Source organism: Anoplopoma fimbria, chromosome 20 (assembly GCF_027596085.1).
Source record: "Anoplopoma fimbria isolate UVic2021 breed Golden Eagle Sablefish chromosome 20, Afim_UVic_2022, whole genome shotgun sequence".
NCBI classification, from domain to species: domain Eukaryota; kingdom Metazoa; phylum Chordata; class Actinopteri; order Perciformes; family Anoplopomatidae; genus Anoplopoma; species Anoplopoma fimbria.
This window is the reverse complement of record NC_072468.1, coordinates 3,574,876-3,592,537: the sequence shown is the minus strand read 5'-3', so window position 1 is coordinate 3,592,537 and position 17,662 is coordinate 3,574,876. Positions and strand designations below refer to the sequence as shown.

Sequence of the window (17,662 nt, the reverse complement as noted above, 5' to 3'; positions counted from 1 at the left end):
GGGCAGCTTAACCATTGTGTTTAAATCAAATATATGTTTTACATTGCAAGAGTATGCCTCCAGTGACCAGGTCAAACTGCAGAGCAGCCCCACGGATGGCAAAATACATGAGCATCTGCATTTCCATCAACTAAAAGCTGAATATGTTTGCTTAGATATGTCATTGTATTTACCCACCTCCACATGTTTTAAAGCTTTTCCAAAGTTAGCATACATGCAGCTGACATAACATATTCTATAATATCCATCGATTGCATACAGTCGGCCTGTTTAGGCATGTATGCCTGTATCTTTACAAATAAAGGTTTTCATTCAGTGGTGGATAGGCATAACTTAGTGCATTCTATACAGCACTGTGAAGTGGCAATCATTAAAAAGTCAGTCCTGGTTGATTAAGAATTCATATTTGAATAAAAGCGATGGAATAATTGTGCTCAGTGATTAGCAGTTTGGAGTCTTGGGAATCTTGAAATTTCGTATCAACATGCCCTTTTTCCAAATTGCTTGCATAGCTCCATTTATTTTGTGTGCAATTCTGGAATTCTGATGTATTTTTACTCGATTTGATTATTTCCATTTTATGCTACTTTATACTTCCACTCCACTGAATTTCAGAGGGAAATATTATACTTTTTACGTCATAACATTTATTTGACAGTTTTATAGTTGAGAAAAGCTTACATTTTAGCTTTAATTATGCAACAGTATTGCTTAAAAGAATAACCGTAACATTAAATGTGGTGGACGCATAAATACATATATATTAGGCTAATAATAAAAGGCTAATAATAATAATTAGAAGAACAATAATGACAATACAAATACATTCTGTGTAACAAGTTACTTTACTTTTGATACCTGCTAGTAATACCACTTGGCATGTTGCATATCAGTAACTCACATGACCAATAGGTCAGAATGCACTGTATACCCTCTAAATAGATTCTGAATGTTAGAAGTATTATGACACACAGATTGAACAGACATCCTTTCAGTTTAAGGATCCTTGAGCTCCAACATGGACCTTTGACCTGAAAGACTTTCCTATCAAAAGATACTTAATCTCTATCAGGCTGTTATTGTGTAGCTGTTCCTGACCTCACCCAACCACAGAGTGTCTTAAAAGAGTGAAGAAAGTTCCCTCGCCGGAATCTGTTATATATCACATTAATTGTTTATTGTAAGGAAAGTCCAACATTCTCAGCCGAATTCATAGCCAGTGCCTCATTTTAAATATCCCCCTTGGACTCACACTGTGCCAAAAAAATTCTCATATTTCCAGGGAATCACTGACAAAACCTGACATCTGGGCCTTAATTATAACAAGGAGTAATAACCGCACAATAATTAACAAATAATGATTCCCATATGTCTCTCAGCCATGCAAGTCATTCATGACTTTTCTTCACACACTCTGCAACACATACACTACGCAGGAGGCGTTATCATTTTTCATTCACAAATTGACAGTGTCACCTGTGGTAATCACCCTTACACTACTATGTTTATATAGTTTATATTTATGTTTGTATAGTATGTGTATTTATTGTCTGTGTAGTTGTATAGTATGTGTATTTATTGTCTGTGTAGTTGTATAGTATGTGTATTTATTGTCTGTGTATGTGTAGTATAGTATGTGTATTTATTGTCTGTGTGTGTATTGTATTTATTGTCTGTGTAGTTGTATAGTATGTGTATTTATTGTCTGTGTAGTTGTATAGTATGTGTATTTATTGTCTGTGTAGTTGTATAGTATGTGTATTTATTGTCTGTGTAGTTGTATAGTATGTGTATTTATTGTCTGTGTAGTTGTATAGTATGTGTATTTATTGTCTGTGTAGTTGTATAGTATGTGTATTTATTGTCTGTGTAGTTTGTCTGTGTAGTTGTATTGTATAGTATGTGTATTTATTGTCTGTGTAGTTGTATAGTATGTGTATTTATTGTCTGTGTAGTTGTATAGTATGTGTATTTATTGTCTGTGTAGTTGTATAGTATGTGTATTTATTGTCTGTGTCTGTGTAGTTGAGCTGCTGCAACACTTGAATTTCCCCCATGGGGATCAATAAAAGGAATATAATATAATGTTTACACAGGATACCACACACACCAACTGTGATTGCTTTGGTCTTAACCTATTCAAACACATTCTGTTCATATTTTTTTGATCTGTTTAATGTGTGTAGAGTATTTTTGATAAAACACTCAAACAGGAGCAGGGTAAAAGCCAGTGGTCCCAGTTTGTCATCAGATTTTCCGCCAAGTTTGCTAGAGTGTACTAATTACACCGGAAGCAACATGAAATGGCTTTCATATGTTTTTTTTTTAAATATATGTCGTAGTTACACTTTCCAGACACTCGTACGTTTCTCCTTAACAGTTAACTTCACTCTTGCTGCAGTTTAATTGTTTTTCACATACAAGCACAAGCTACACCACCACTTTTGAAAGCGAGGTATATGTACATAAAATCAAAATGTGTGAATGATTGTAGGCCAAACTAAAACACGGTGGAAGGCTTGTGAGGTGGGAAGTAAAAAAAAAAGTCTGCAGAACAGGTTACTTCTTACATATAGAACACAATATCATGATTTGCTTTCTTTTTAGTACAGTACTATAAGATCTAATATAGCAGACAAGAAGAAACTCAACAAGCTTGTCAGGAAGCAGACCACATGACCACATGACAATAATAACATGACAATAAAAACCTGTGCAATACATTACACATTACACTGTGCAATAATAGTTAAAAAAGTTAAAAATAGTTAAAATAGTTGTTTTTTTCTCTGTCTGTAAATATAATATTTCAGTTATTGTTGTTTTTTCTACTGTTTTTTTTATTGCTTATTTATTACTTGTTTTATAATTTTTACTTTTTTTTTTATTTTTATTTTTTTTCTTCTTCTACTATGTCTCTTGTGTGCACTTTACTCTACGCTGTTGTAAGTCTGCAAAAGACTAATAAAGGATTATCTTATCTTATCTTATCTTATAGCGCCTTCGTCTTTTATTTTGAAAGCAATAACCAGAAACGCTATGTATTTTCTTTCTGACTTGACTGGTGCTGAGTCTGAGGAGCATAGAGGAGGAGAGAGAGAGAGAGAGAGAGAGAGAGAGAGAGAGAGAGAGAGAGAGAGAGAGAGAGACATGCCTATTTTGACATTCCCTGGACTGGCTTGACTTGTCATGAGTCTTTCGCCCTAACAATGTTTTACCGTCTCAGTTAAAAAAAATACAAAATAAACAAGGATAAACTCGGGAAGACTCGTCACCACAGAAAAAACAAACGCAGGATGGGTGAGCCGGTGGACGCGGCGTTCAGCGTTAAAACCACTGGATCCGAGTGGCTGCTGCCTGTCAGTGAATACCTGGGCTTTCCTCTGGATCAGGTAGGAGTAGCTTATCCCACCATGAATCATAAGACAACCATCATATTTCAGAGTACAGCATTTCCTAAACTACGTTGACTGTCACTTGCAGTTCTTCCCTCATCGGTCATCGACGCCCACAGTGTAGTTCCTCATCTTAATGGTGTAGTAAGATTAAAAGATTTCAGTGATTATGTCTTTCCCAAATTTGCAACTGAAGACTTGTACTGCGAAGTTGTAAAACTATGCTTTTTAACGTTTATTCTACTTTTCAAATATCACAGCAAGACTAAACATCCTATTATAATATATGATATAACATCACTGAGGATGATTGATGAAACAAGTGGGGAAATCAATTATAATCCCACATCATGCTTTCACAATATTTCCCCTCAGGAGTTGTTGTTTTTTCATGTGATAAAAAGCAGATATTGTGTAAACACTCCTCATCTCTAACTGTCCCACACAGGTGAATTTTTTGGCGTGCCAGCTGTTTGGCCTGGCTGCGGCCTTCTGGTTTCGTCTCTACCTCAGTCCTAGCCATGCCAATCCCCTGGTCAGGCACGCTGTGGCCGCCCTCCTTGGCGTTGCCTTTCTCATCTTCTGCTTCGGATGGTACTGTACAACACTGTCAGAGATAAGCTCCCACAGTACTTCATTAAATCCCCCTCTAATATGCTGCACATCCTCATGTTCTCTTCGCTGAGTCAGTAACACGCCTTGATTACCAATATCATTTTGAGTGAAAATATGTGGTAGTTCTACTAACTGTCTTTCTGACAAATAAACAGTGCTGATGCTCGGTGTGCAGGGCCACAGGCGAATACTAGTAGGAGGACAATGAGGCTGTAGGCAACAAAGAGAAAGAAAAGGAGATGCACAGGAGAAATGTTTATGATGGCATTTGATCATGAGTAAGAAGTTTCAGGGAAACTAGGCCGCACTGACACACACTGCATCATATCACAGACATACAGCTCAAACCCATTTTAAACAAAGAACGCTGTATTATTCAAATAGCAGAAATGATGCACATGTTTCAGATTGTGTTTGTCCTTGTCTGCAGGTACTCAGCTCACATCCTGACAGTGGTGCTCGCAAGCTACTTGATCATCATCAATGCTGACATCAACAATGTACACAGGTTAGTGTTGTTATTTATACTTCAAAGGGAAATCCAAACAAAAGTCCATTATAAAGCTAAGTTATGGAGACAAAATGTTGGACATGAAATGTTGTAACATGTAAACATATCAAATATTAGGTGTAATTAGGTAAAGCCGTTACTATATACTTTTGGCCATAGCAACCGTTTGGTTGCCTGGTTGGTTTGGTTATGGACAAACATCAATCTGTTCTGATGTAAAGAAGTAGCTACAAGTGTTGTTTCTTGACCAAACTGACCTGCATGTCTGTCACCATGCCGACAGGTGGATGACGGAACTGCTACACCTCATTTCTAAGATAACGTTGCAATGCTACTTGCTGTTGTCTTCTAGGAAGACTAGTCAGACCAGATCAGCCTGGAGACTTTACGTCATAGGAGTATGTTTGGTGGAGTAGGCAAAATTGCTAAATCTGGATTATGGTTATTGTACTGATAATTGATTCGTTGTAGTAAGGTCGTTTTTGACATTTCAATTTGAAGAAAAAAAAGATTTACTTTTGTAATCTACTCCTTCCCACAAATTCCAACACAGACTATAGTGCAGTGCATCCAATGTGGCCTGACCTAAAATACTGTTGTTGAAAGGAACTAATGTAAACTACATCAGATAAAAGGCACCCAGACATGCCAGCTGGACAAGTCTGTTTGGAGACATCCAGACTGTGCTTGTGGGTGTATATTTAAACACATATTTCTCTCTTTGCAGTTTATATTATATTTGTGTATGTTTCATCATGTGTGGTTGTGTCTTATTTTTAAAACAACTTTGCTCAAGTGTGTTCAGGTTTTTTTTTTCTTTGTATGAATAGAACGACATAAAATAGATTTGGTTATGTGGCCCCAGTATTCACGTGTGGAGGCATTACCTACAGGGACATGTTGATCAAACTGGTATCATTCGTTACATCTACAAGCAAAATAAATCAGTCTCTCCACGGCTTGTTAAACAAACATACCATAATACACACCTCTTTATCACTGGCACAGGGTGATAGGAGGTAACTTTGAACGAATCAAGGCATTTGTGAACATTTACCAGTACAGATACATATTCAATATGTAAAAAATGTTCTGTGTTGTCACTCACACATTTTAAAGTCACCTATTTCCCTTTTAACAAATACATTTCTTCATTCTGACCCATTTCTAATTTGCAAGTGCACACCAACAAGGTTTGCAAACACAGCAAATAATAAGTAAAATTATGTTCTGATGAAGACATAGTTAAGGACAATTGATAACAGGTAATAACTTGGTACTATTCCTAGCATCTTACTTTTGAAGAAAAGTTGTTACTCGATCATATACAATTAACATCCATGAATTGATTCAATCCGAGCTCATCTGAATTTCACCACACGTTTGTCTCGTGTTTGTCTATGCAAAGAAAACATCAATAGCCCTTCAATTACTCTAGATGTTACATTAGCATAACAATTAGTAACTGGATGTGAAAACTAATTGAAAAATTTGGCAAATCCTGCCAATGTGCGACAAATTGCGTAATCTCTTCTAATAGCTAGAGTAGTAAAAAAAAAAAAAATCTTTATCAGCCAACACTTTAACTGATTAGTAATTTACCAAGAGGTGGCAGCTCTGCTTTTAAATATTTACATGTACTGCATTTGTCACCAGAACATCCCAATTATCCTTTGTCTGATTTAGTTTTGCTCATTGCTCCACATGCAGGTATTCCATGTTGACGGCTATGGGCTACCTGACAGCGTGCCAAGTGAGCAGAGTCTTCATCTATAACTATGGAGTTCCGTCCACTGACTTCTCTGGGTGAGGAAAAAACGTGGTAGTCTCGCCTCTTTTCTTCTTCTCTCTTTGCCGCACCCTCTGGGTAGAGCACATTAGTCACTTCAGTTCTCATGTTATCAGTTTCCCAAACTGTGTTGTACCTGCTTGCACATTCGCCAGTGCCACAACCTTGTGTAAATACAACACCACTGATTAACAATCAGAAGTGTGGATTGTTCACTGTTCACAGTTGACGTTGTTGGGCCAGGTAGAGTTAAGACACTTGCTGCCTCCTGGCAACTGGGACTTTGTTGCTTTTAAAGCTGTGGGCAGTTAACTCTTTAGCGTGTTTCTCTTTATGAGAAGGTTTTCTTTTCAATTCAACATTACATTTGGATTTTATAAGAATCTTAAAGAAGTGCTAAAAGGGGGGAACTTAACAAAGCAAAGAGGGGATTTCCTTTGAAACAAGATGGGCGGGGACTCTTTTGTCATTGCTCATTATTTCATAAATGAAGGATTGCATCATCACAAATTATTGTTTTGAAATCGAAACTCTTCCCACATGTACTAACTGCAACCATAGCTACTTTCACAATGATAGCATGTGCTTGCTTTGATAAAGAGGGTTATGATCCATTCAAAAAATGTCTATTGGGCCTCTCCCTTTCACAAAAAGACAGACAAATATTTAATTAAACATGGTGCTGCAAATACATGTGCTTTGTCACGATACTGCCTGAGGTGGTACCTGTTATTTTGCTGGAACAGTTCCTACCAGATAAAACAAGTACTATAGTTTTATCGGTGCAGTTGTTCATTAAAACGTGAGTGATGAATTTGCTAGTTCCTGTATTCAGCAACTGTTTTGCCCGGTTCTGGGGTGGATGGATTTGCTGGCAGCCTCACTTGAACTCCGCGTGACGTTGGCAATGATCAGCCGGGCCTGTGAGTCAGCCTTTGTTAGGGTCATATATTGAATTAGAGATGCAGCTTCTTTAAGCTTTCATATTGGTAATATGAATGGTTGGGAATCACAGATGGTGTCCATATGTGTAGCTACTTACACAGGACGAGGTGCTACAATCCTGGGCCAAAGCTAATCCTTCAAAATTTAAGGTTATCTGACTCAGTGTTTTGTTTTTTTTGCTAGTACAACACCATTCATTTAACTCTCTGTGTTCTACTGTTGTCCTCATAATCACCTTGATGTGTTGTGTTGCTTTCTCTGTTGGAAGATGCCAATGTCTCTAAAGTCTGGTTGATATTCTCCCATTTTTCATTGAGCATTTCCATAAGCAGTTTTTTCCTGATTTTGTCAAAGCAGCAGAAATTAAATTGAACTTGGTCAAAACAAAATCTTGTTCACGTTGCCAACTTTAGAGTCTATGTGGAAAAACAGAGTGTGTGTGCTGCAGTGGTGGAGAGTTGCACACACTGGCTGGCACCCTGAAAATGTTTCTCTCAAGCCAACTAGCTGGCACTGCCAGCCGCTCCGTCCCTCTCTGCCTCAGTTTTCCATGCTGTCCACACAATGCAGCCGACTCACACACGGGAACCAGTGTGTGTATGTGTGAGCCAGAGGGAGTTTATGTGTGCATTTGTGCACACACATTCACATTCTTGGGTCAGAGAGGTCTCTATCTGTGACTAAAACTAGGAGAGGGGGTGTGAAACTAGACTTTTCAGACCAACTGTACAGAACCACCGTCGCCTCACTTCCAGCACTATTTGGTATCCATAAGTGGCGAATTTACTGACACTAAACTTAAGCTACGTAAAGGAAACGTGACACTGCCATGAGTTATTGTTCACATAAGATATGTTCTCAAGTCCCTGTTTACATTGTTATGCTGCATCTTGTATTGTTGTTCTCGACGACAGCGTATCAATCTTAAAAGTGCAAGCAAATTCTAACATTTGACTGTTAATCGCATTGCAAATAAGTGTAAAAACCTACAGATGGATGAAATCTTCATACTAACATTATTGTTTTGTCGTAAGCATCTTTATAAAACATCCATTTCTTTGGATCACTGTGAACTTGAGCTTATATGCCTACTGGTTTGTGATAGTTAAGAGAGTTGAATGAATTGCATTGGATTGATACATGAACTGACACTGACACTGCTTAAATCTGACAACTGACACTGCTTAAATCAATTAAGTGATTCACAGAGGTAATTACATTCTGTAGCCTCCTCCAGATGTTCAGGCATTTGCTTTGTTCCAAGTCAGTCATTTAATAAATTAACAAACATGCTGCGTATGACTTTTAAATCATTTAAAAACAGGATGACTGTATTCTTTTTCGGATATATTTATTTTTTCCCCTCAGAATCTCCACAAAGTCAGTATCTAACATTAGTTACCATTATTTCTTTTTTTTCTGCACAGGCCTTTGATGATAGTAACCCAGAAGATAACCATACTGGCTTTCCAGCTCCATGACGGTAAGGCAGAGGAGGAGATGTGGGGCAAGCACAGGTTTAACATTAACAACGGCTCCCATCTATTCAAATGCATTGTGAACCATGATGACAGTGCGACAGTGAAACCTAAGCACCTAAATGTTATTCATCCATCATTCATTTTATTATTTGGTAAAAAAAGTGGCAAAATGAAAGTTTCCAGAAAGGTAATTGATGACATCATTCGTTGTTTTTCAGGTATGTGTAAGAAATCCGAACAACTGACTTCTGAGCAGAAGCCTCTGGCTATGAAGTAAGTTTATACTGAGCTAATTACTCACAACTTCAATCTGTTTTATACAGAGGTAATTCTATGGTGCAGTGTGAAACATCAGGGGATAGACTTTTTCAGAACACTGTGTCTTGTAAATAACGATACTCTTCTTTTTTACCTCCTGAATTTAGCTGATGTTCTTTTATATCTGACCTTTGAGGTGCGCATAGTTTACACTGTTGGGTTGATATGGATCTGGACCCAATGTCGTTGTTAAAGTATGTTTGCACAAAAGGTTTCATCTGGATTAACACCGTATTTAAATAATTAATAACTTTTTCTTTTCCTTTAGCCACAAAGGACAATGACAAGGAGATGCAATCATGGTGAATAGCTTGTCTATGTAAAAAGCATGCTGGGAACTTAGAAAAAGAGGCGTCATTTTGCATGAAAAATACATATTTTTTATGCATGCGAATCAAATAAAACCACAGTCATCTTAAAAACAAAAATGAAGTACAGTTTAACAATGTAAGAAAAAAAGTGAAAAGTATGCAGCTTTAAATTCAGTTATTGTCTCATGTTTGTTAGCTTACTTTACTGGGCTCCCTGGGCTGCTGTAATCTGTGAACTAAAGGACCCATATCATAAATTGATCAGTAACATTTGGATTGTCTTGTGTGATGTTTTAAAAAGTCACTTTTTGTCATCCACAGAATGTTTACTTTTATGTAACATTTCATCTATCTAAGCAATAATACAGCTTTACAGAGCTTAAAATACACGGCGTGCTATTTTTTCCAACCAACTTGGACGAACAAATAGCAATATCACTGTTACATTTCACATGAAGTGATCATTGTTCCATCATACTGAAAATAAAGGGGTGATCTGTTTTGTTTAAAATGATTTACCCTACTGTTCTTTCTGCAGTGTGAGGCCTTCTCTCATCGAGTACCTGAGTTACAATCTGAACTTCCTGAGTGTCTTCGTGGGACCATGCAGTAACTATAAAGAATACATAGACTTCATAGAGGGCAGACACATCAGCGGGAGGCTTAGGCAGCACACTGGGACGTGTAACGGTCAGAACGGCTATGATAAGACACCGGACCCATCACCTCTGGTAAAGTCATGATGCATACCTGGTTGCTACCTCTTATGATTTTACTTAATGACATAGCATAACCCTGGACTGTAGTATAAGGCAGTAGGACTAGTTTTTCCACCTAGTTGTACTGCCAAACATTGTCTTTGTTTCTGATTTTGGTGTGACTTAATTAATTGGTCATCGTGTCCTTTCGTGATCTGTGTTTCCATCACTTCTCAGCAGTTATTTTATTATCATATGTGGATGATGTACTTTTACTTGGTGAACAGTAAAAAGATCTGCAGATTATGCTGAACATTGCTGCGTAGTGGTGCAAGAAATGGAGACTAGTGGTAAATCAAGACAAAATAGGAATAGAAAATTTTAGACAAAAATCATTAGAGATAAGTTTTTTTAAAACTGGTTCAACAGTGCTATCATACTCTGAACAGTAAAAATATCATGGCATTACTCTCGACAAGCACATGACATTTAAAGAAGCTGTGAATGTCCTAGCTCAGTCAGTGGGAAGATTGCTGGGATCGGTACTAAACAAACCAACAATGTGGTAATCTAGGATTCTATACTTATACACAACTGTGAGATGCACAACGAGGTGCTGTTTTACTGTCCTAAGTCATAAGTCAAAGTCATAAGGGATGTCCTCTTTAGTAAAGTGACTTCCATTTATGTTGATTTCTTTTGGCTGGATGACTATGACAAACTTGAGTTGTGCTTCAGGAAATGAACCTTTTTTTCTGGCAGATTATATATTTCCCAGGCCTGGGAGAGAAGGTAGAATTTTTTGTTGAAGATCAAGCAGTCTAGTAACCTGTACTTTTGTTATTGAATAAAACTTAATGAAATTTGTGTCTCATGAGGGTTGGGCACGTTATGTGCATGACATGAAAATAAAGATATCTATCTATCTATCTATCTATCTATCTATCTATCTATCTATCTATCTATCTATCTATCTATCTATCTATCTATCTATCTATCTATCTATCTATCTATCTATCTATCTATCTATCTATCTATCTATCTATCTATCTATCTGTTTTATCTGCAGAATGCTGTCTGTCAGAAATTGCTGGTCTGCAGCGGATGTATGCTGTTCTTCCTCACTGTGACTCGGTCCTTGCCGGTAATTTACAACGTGGACCCTCATTTCGTCAGCCAAGCCCCCTTCCTCACAAGGCTCACCTACGCCTTCTTCTCTATACAAGCAGCAAGGCCCAAATTCTACTTTGCCTGGACACTAGGTGAACAGTGTGTGTGTGTACGTTTTAGTTGTAGATTGGGCCAGTTGTCAGGAGGGAATATGATAAGACCATGAGCTACATCATTATTGCCATGGAAGTCATGTGATTTTAATCTTTCTGTCCTGCCAGCTGATGCAGTCAACAACGCTGCTGGTTATGGTTTCTTGGGAATGGATAAAAATGGAAAGCCATGTTGGGACCTCATGTGCAACCTCAACATCTTAAAAATTGAGGTATCCTCAATGTTTCATAGGTTTTAAAACAAAGAACAACTCTATACTGTGGGAAGTTCAATGCTTGTACATGTTGATCAAATTACTTTCTTAACAAAGTTACTATTAAGTGGTCATTTTATTTCATTTATCTTTTTTCAGACCGCAACCAGCTTCAAGACATTCATAGACAATTGGAATATTCAAACAGGAATTTGGCTCAAAGCGTAAGTGCTGCCAATGTGAACTTCAAAACTCATGCATGTAGTCAGAAAACATTTACTCAGCTTTCCATTTCACAAACTCCTCTGAATATGTTTGATTCCTCTCATCTCCTCAGGGTGTGTTATGACCGAGCCCCTAAGCACCGGTTGGCGTTGACCTTTATCCTGTCTGCACTGTGGCACGGTGTTTATCCGGGGTACTATTTCACCTTCATCACTGCCATCCCCATCACCATGGCAGCACGAGCTGTGAGTACTCAACCACCTGGAAATTCAAATTAATACTCCAGTGGTCAACTGAAAGAACATTTTGCAATTTTGATAGCTTTATTAATTTTCATAACAACTGTTGGCGGACCTTTCAATTGAATATTGTGACGTACTAAGATGATGGAGCAAGTCGTAAGAGAGAAGATAGTGAAGCTCTGGGTAGTAATAAATTCTTGTCATGTAACTTAATTGGGTTAGTTTACTTACGTCAACAGCATAGCTTAAATACACCGAACCTATCATAAAAAAATAGCTATATATCCCTTTCTGTTCATCTGTCTATTCTCCACCAGGTACGTAGGTCTGTTCGCCACTACTTTCTGGGCTTCAGAGGCTTGAAGCTGGGTTACGACATCTTAACTTGGGCAGCCACCCAGCTGGCCATCTGCTACACTGTTATGCCTTTTCTTCTTCTTGCAGTAGAGCCCACTTTGGTTTATTACAGGTATGTAATACTTTCTAAAACTACTTTTCCTCTTAAGCCCAATCCATGCTTGCTGCATTTGTATAATCGGTAAGTGTTAGACAGAAACTTGTCATCTTCTTGCCATCATGTTGTACAGTATGCCTGAAAAGAGTGTGTTTACAAATGCAGACGCCCGGTTGTAGAGTGTATAGAAGTGCATACGCATCAACCGTGCACATGGAAGACCGCAGCAAAACAGTATTTTTAGCAAAGTTTAAACAAACCTTTACGTAAGCAGATAGAAACAGTGAGATGTGGAAATAAGAAATGAGTACCAGTGCACCTGCGTTCAGTTAATCTCTGAACCAACTTTTCTAACTATTTAGCGTTAAACATGAGTGTACAGGTGGATTGCCAAATTTGTCTGCGGCATTTTTCTGTGGATCCATCCAACAAACTACAAAATTGTCATACTTACAATTTTTTCCACCACAGAGTTTAAGTCTAAATGATTAAAGAGAAAGGGTATGTTAATTACGGCTGCAACTGACACTTAATTTCATTCTCAAATTGTCAATTATTTTCACGACTGATAAATCTGAATGTCAGAAAATTGGGGAATTAACCAATACAATTTCCGAAACACCACAACATCATTTTTGTGGCCTGCTTTATTTTGTTAAATCATTTTTCCCTACTGATCAATATCTCCACTTAACAGTACATTAATGACAAAAGTTATTCTCTCTTTTTCTTTCTAGTTCCATGTACTTCTACGTTCACATCATCAGCATTCTGGCTGCGATCGCCCTGCATTGGAAACACAAACCCATTGAACCCTCTGTCAGTACCAAAACGTTTTCCTCCTCCTCCTCCTCGTCTCTGTGCTCAGCACAGTGCCAGCCTGTTCACTCCAACAACAATGACAAAGTAGACTGAAAATCCCCTCTTCACGCTCTTTTACCAGGCTCTCAGTCGAGGGTTTTCTCTCAAGTGAATATCACTAAAGGGGACTCAACCAGTTCAAAACGAGTAAACATTATTTATTTTTTTGGGACAATACAGATACACATCCGATGGCAGTTGATGTACATGGGGAGAGCTTTTCTGCCATAGTATAAGATTAACACGATCAGAACCTGATTCTGATTCTGAAGACAACACATCAAACATAAGCACAGCGTGCACTCTGGCAAGACAAACATTAGTTGAGGGAACATCTGCGCTACCACCAACAGGACGCCGGCCTCCACCTGCCCCCACTCTCATCCACTTTCCTCCCTCCAGGCCCATCACAACACCAGTCTGCCTGCTCCAACAACAATGCAACAGTGTGAAGAGAGAAAGGAGGCTCACTTTATTTCTTGTCCCCTATCTACGCTGCCCTGCCGATTGGTGGGATCTTAGCCAGCACAGTGGGAGAGCAGCTCATAAACAGGGCACAAATACCAGGACACACACAAACAAACAGAGACTAGGACACAAATATGCTCATAGTCTCTCTTAGACTCACTCGTACTTGGTCACACTCTACATACAAAGGCTGCTCTTGTGTCGCCACCACAAAAGAGCATACCAAGAGGAGAGAGAGCCCTGGTTCGTATGTGTGTGTAATGGTTTTACTCTGTGTTATGTCCCACTAACCTTTGTCACTGACCCTGTGTGAGTGTGTGTGTGTGTGTGTGTGTGTGTGTGTGTGTGTGTGTGTGTGTGTGTGTGTGTGTGTGTGTGTGTGTGTGTGTGTGTGTGTGTGTGTGTGTGGACCCTGTGATAAAAAAATGTGGACTGTGTTGGGGCTTCTCCAACTGTTAGTTTGTACCGACTGAGTGGATTGACACTTGAAATACCAATTAGACCATGCAGCTCTCAAACTGTCCTGTGAAACTACTACTAATGAAGTATTTTAAGGGCAGGCTTGCAGCTCCTCCAGGTGAGGAGACCAGTTAATTCTTTAGAACAAAGAAACACGTTGTTATAGTTTCTATGGATAATCCCAGGCTTTAGGGATACCATTTTAGACATAAAAGGAAAAGCTAGCAAATATGTTTAAATAATTATAAGTGTGCCATCACAACAGAAAGCTTCTGCATATGTTGTTTTGCATTGCAAAATTGTAAAAAAGTGGTGAAATGGTGAACAAATTGATGTTAACAGTTGAAAGCAAAAGCATACGATGTTCAATGATTTAATGAGCGTCCTCACTCCACTTTCCCTCAGAGATCTCTTTTGTGCTGAAGCAGTAGGGAATTTAACAGTGACATAGCTCTTAATGTGTTAGTACTTTACCATGTGAACGGTGCTGGTTACCTGTTATCATGATGTCGGGTATCTAAACAAAAAACTGTTGAAACTGAGATGAAATACTATTTTATTTTTATTTTTGTGAGGTAAATTTTGCAAACATTTTATTTTGTGAGGTAAAAATTGCATACTCTTAAATAGAAATTTAAAAATCAAATGTATTTCTTCTCAGTAAGAGCAAGGTGCTGTTTCAGTTATGTGGTTCTTTGTGAGAAAGGCCACATTTGAAGACTGTAGGTTTACCAGAGCCTATCAGCAGCTGCAAGCTGATTTAACAGAGACATCTGCTGGCTGTTTGTTCTCTCTGAACTATGCTGAATTAAGCAATGAAAGGTAAGCCTGACTGCCATGCTGCAGCATCTCCCAATGCATCTTCATACAACTCTGAGCAGAACGCTTTTTTTTTTTTAATATTATAATTTCTCATTCACAATTCTTGCCTTCAGTTTCTTTTACTTTAGCACAATCAAAGTTGATGAATCAGAAGGGGATGTTTAGGATTCGAGAGGAGCTCAGCATGGTGAAAATAAAGTTTCATTCACTTTTGGCACAATGACTTAAAGGTGCTACCTGCTGTGAGCTAAAATGTTAGCTTCTGGCTACATTTATGGGTCGGTTATAATTAATTATAAGGATGCTAACAAATTGCAATGCAAGAATTTTATTCGGGGTTGTGTAAGAAAACATTTCACTTGAAATACCAGGCTATCCATTTAATTGCATTATATGATTAGGCTAATGAAAATGCTATTTATTTATTTGAGTATAGCATGTTAACAGCACGTTTATCGGTTTAATCATGTTGGAAACACAATCTTTATTAGCTGCTTTGGAATTTAGTCTTAACCTTTTGACTACAGAAAAAAATTGTATTTCGGATTTGCCTTTTTTGGCACAGTTTACATATTGACTCAGCCATCTGATTTTAATATATATAAAGCCTCAGAGTAGAGCATGTTTATAAAATAAATAAATATAAAAAAAGATGTTTATACCAGGACAGAAATGACTTATGTGTCACATGAAAATCACACTTCTTAGCTTTGCTGTGACAAGAAGGACCCAGTTCACAGTTAAGTGTTGACATAAGAGGGGTAGCATGCATTGAATTTACATTAATTATTAAATAAATACCAAATTCTTCAAGATTTTAAAGGAAAGAAGAAGTGAAGAACTCCCAAATTCAACTAATGGTAACTGGCTTATTAGAACAATCTCTTTCCAATTAGGTCATTCATATCTGGAGTCATTTTTTATAAAGATGGCAAAAAATGTTTTTGTTGTTGATTATTTTAATGTTTAACTGCACATTAGTACCTCTCAGAGTTAGTTAAGTGTCAGTTATTACTGCTATGGGGACCTGTAGACTTTAAAAGAAGCCTACAGCTATAATCATTTAGATCTGTAAAAACCACACCTAAATGATGACGGTAATAAAGTTCATCCTCATGAGAGCCACTGTCAAAGGCTGACTGCACCTAAACTCCTCAAGAGGTGTGTAGTCTAAACACTCTTCACAAGTATGGCTTCACTATGACATAAAATAGACTTTCTGAAAAAAAAAAAAGCCTTTATTAACTGATATGGAATTAGCTGCAACCTTTAACTGTTTTTTGTTAATCATTAAAATGTTCACGCCACTGTATAGTTTGCATGTTTGTAATGTGTTTTTAGTGCAGGAAAATGAGCGACAAGTGGCACAAATAATGGCTGTGTTGTCAGAATGAGCAGCTATTTGAATGACTTAATACTGATTATGAAGATATGTTTTGTATGTTTTTTTTGCAGATGTATTCATGATGAAATATACTGACTGTGAGAGTGTGTGTTACTCCATTTTAGTATTGTTTGTATGGAAGAAAGAGTGAGTGATATAGAAAAGATTTGAGTAACAAATAAAGCTTCAGTGAAACACATTTTTACTTATCAAAGTTTTAATTGAATAAGTTGGTATATAGTAATGTGGAATTCTAAACCATTATGAGGACAAACGATTCATTTTTTTTATTCTGACTGTCTTTTAGGAGCAAGTACAATCTTTATTTAATAACTCCAGTGAGTCCCATTTGTTTTTTATCTGTTAGTGTGAACACTAACTACTCTGCCTTTCAGGTACAGCCTCATATCAAACCCTCTCTATGAGGATCTAAATTCAGCTCACAGACAGCCAATAACAACCAGGGGGAAGAAAAAGATGGGACTAAGATGACAACAAGCAACAACAAATATACTTAAATCCCCGCAATGTTAACGTGTTTCATTCTAGATCTTCAGTGTTCATCTAAAATATTTTTTTCTCATTATGAGACTCGTTGTCCTGTCTATGCATAAAATAATATAAATAAAAAACTATGTTAAGAAATACCAGAGGTCATAAAGCCCTCAGAATAGTTTCTACACAACCAATTGAACTTTGTGTGAAATAACTTAAAACCTAATTTGTGATGCTGGAAGCTCACCCACATTTCATCCCAATAGGTCTTTTCACTTAATCTGCCTAATTAGACTTCCTCCCAGTGTGTGTGTGTGTGTACATACTGCGCTTGATTGACTCTCCTGATGCACCTGTTCAGGTGGGATAATTTCATGCCCTCGCACAATTCACAGGTCTGGTAAACTTCAACCTGTGCAAAAACAAATGTCCAGGGAGCCATGAGATGGATACTGAATAATTAGACATTTTGCATCACCAGGTCCAAGCAAATATCAAATCAGTTTGGTTCAAAACCGATGTATCCAATGTGACACAGTATTCAATACAGATGTGTGGAATATCTCAACTGCCTCAGTCTGTATAGTAAGTTGTTGTTCAAGCATTTATTTGACGTAAAAGATCCATTGTTACTACTTTGAATCAAGCTTACACATAAACAGATAAACAAACAAATCCATTTAAAAAGATAAATTGCATGGGCCATAAATTA

At 37.6% G+C, this 17,662-nt stretch overlaps 1 protein-coding gene across 1 annotated transcript; it reads left to right on the top strand.

Moving 5' to 3' along the window:
- The first annotated feature begins 3,296 nt into the window (after window positions 1-3,296).
- Window positions 3,297-13,389, top strand: mboat1 (membrane bound O-acyltransferase domain containing 1). The gene is made up of 13 exons (XM_054622170.1): window positions 3,297-3,392; window positions 3,844-3,989; window positions 4,441-4,518; window positions 6,232-6,327; window positions 8,683-8,738; window positions 8,955-9,009; window positions 9,904-10,096; window positions 11,133-11,325; window positions 11,455-11,558; window positions 11,700-11,764; window positions 11,878-12,010; window positions 12,325-12,476; window positions 13,199-13,389. The coding sequence occupies exons 1-13, from the start codon at window positions 3,297-3,299 to the stop codon at window positions 13,374-13,376; spliced, it is 1,545 nt and encodes a 514-aa protein (XP_054478145.1). The 3' UTR covers window positions 13,377-13,389.
- Window positions 13,390-17,662: the final 4,273 nt, after the last annotated feature.

Excerpts from the sequence above, each read along its gene's own strand:
- mboat1 (XM_054622170.1), top strand. The coding sequence starts at position 3,297 with ATGGGTGAGCCGGTGGACGCGGCGTTCAGCGTTAAAACCACTGGATCC. Across the intron at positions 6,328-8,682 it reads CCGTCCACTGACTTCTCTGG|GCCTTTGATGATAGTAACCC; the intron begins GTGAGGAAAAAA and ends TTTTCTGCACAG. Across the intron at positions 9,010-9,903 it reads CAGAAGCCTCTGGCTATGAA|TGTGAGGCCTTCTCTCATCG; the intron begins GTAAGTTTATAC and ends TTCTTTCTGCAG.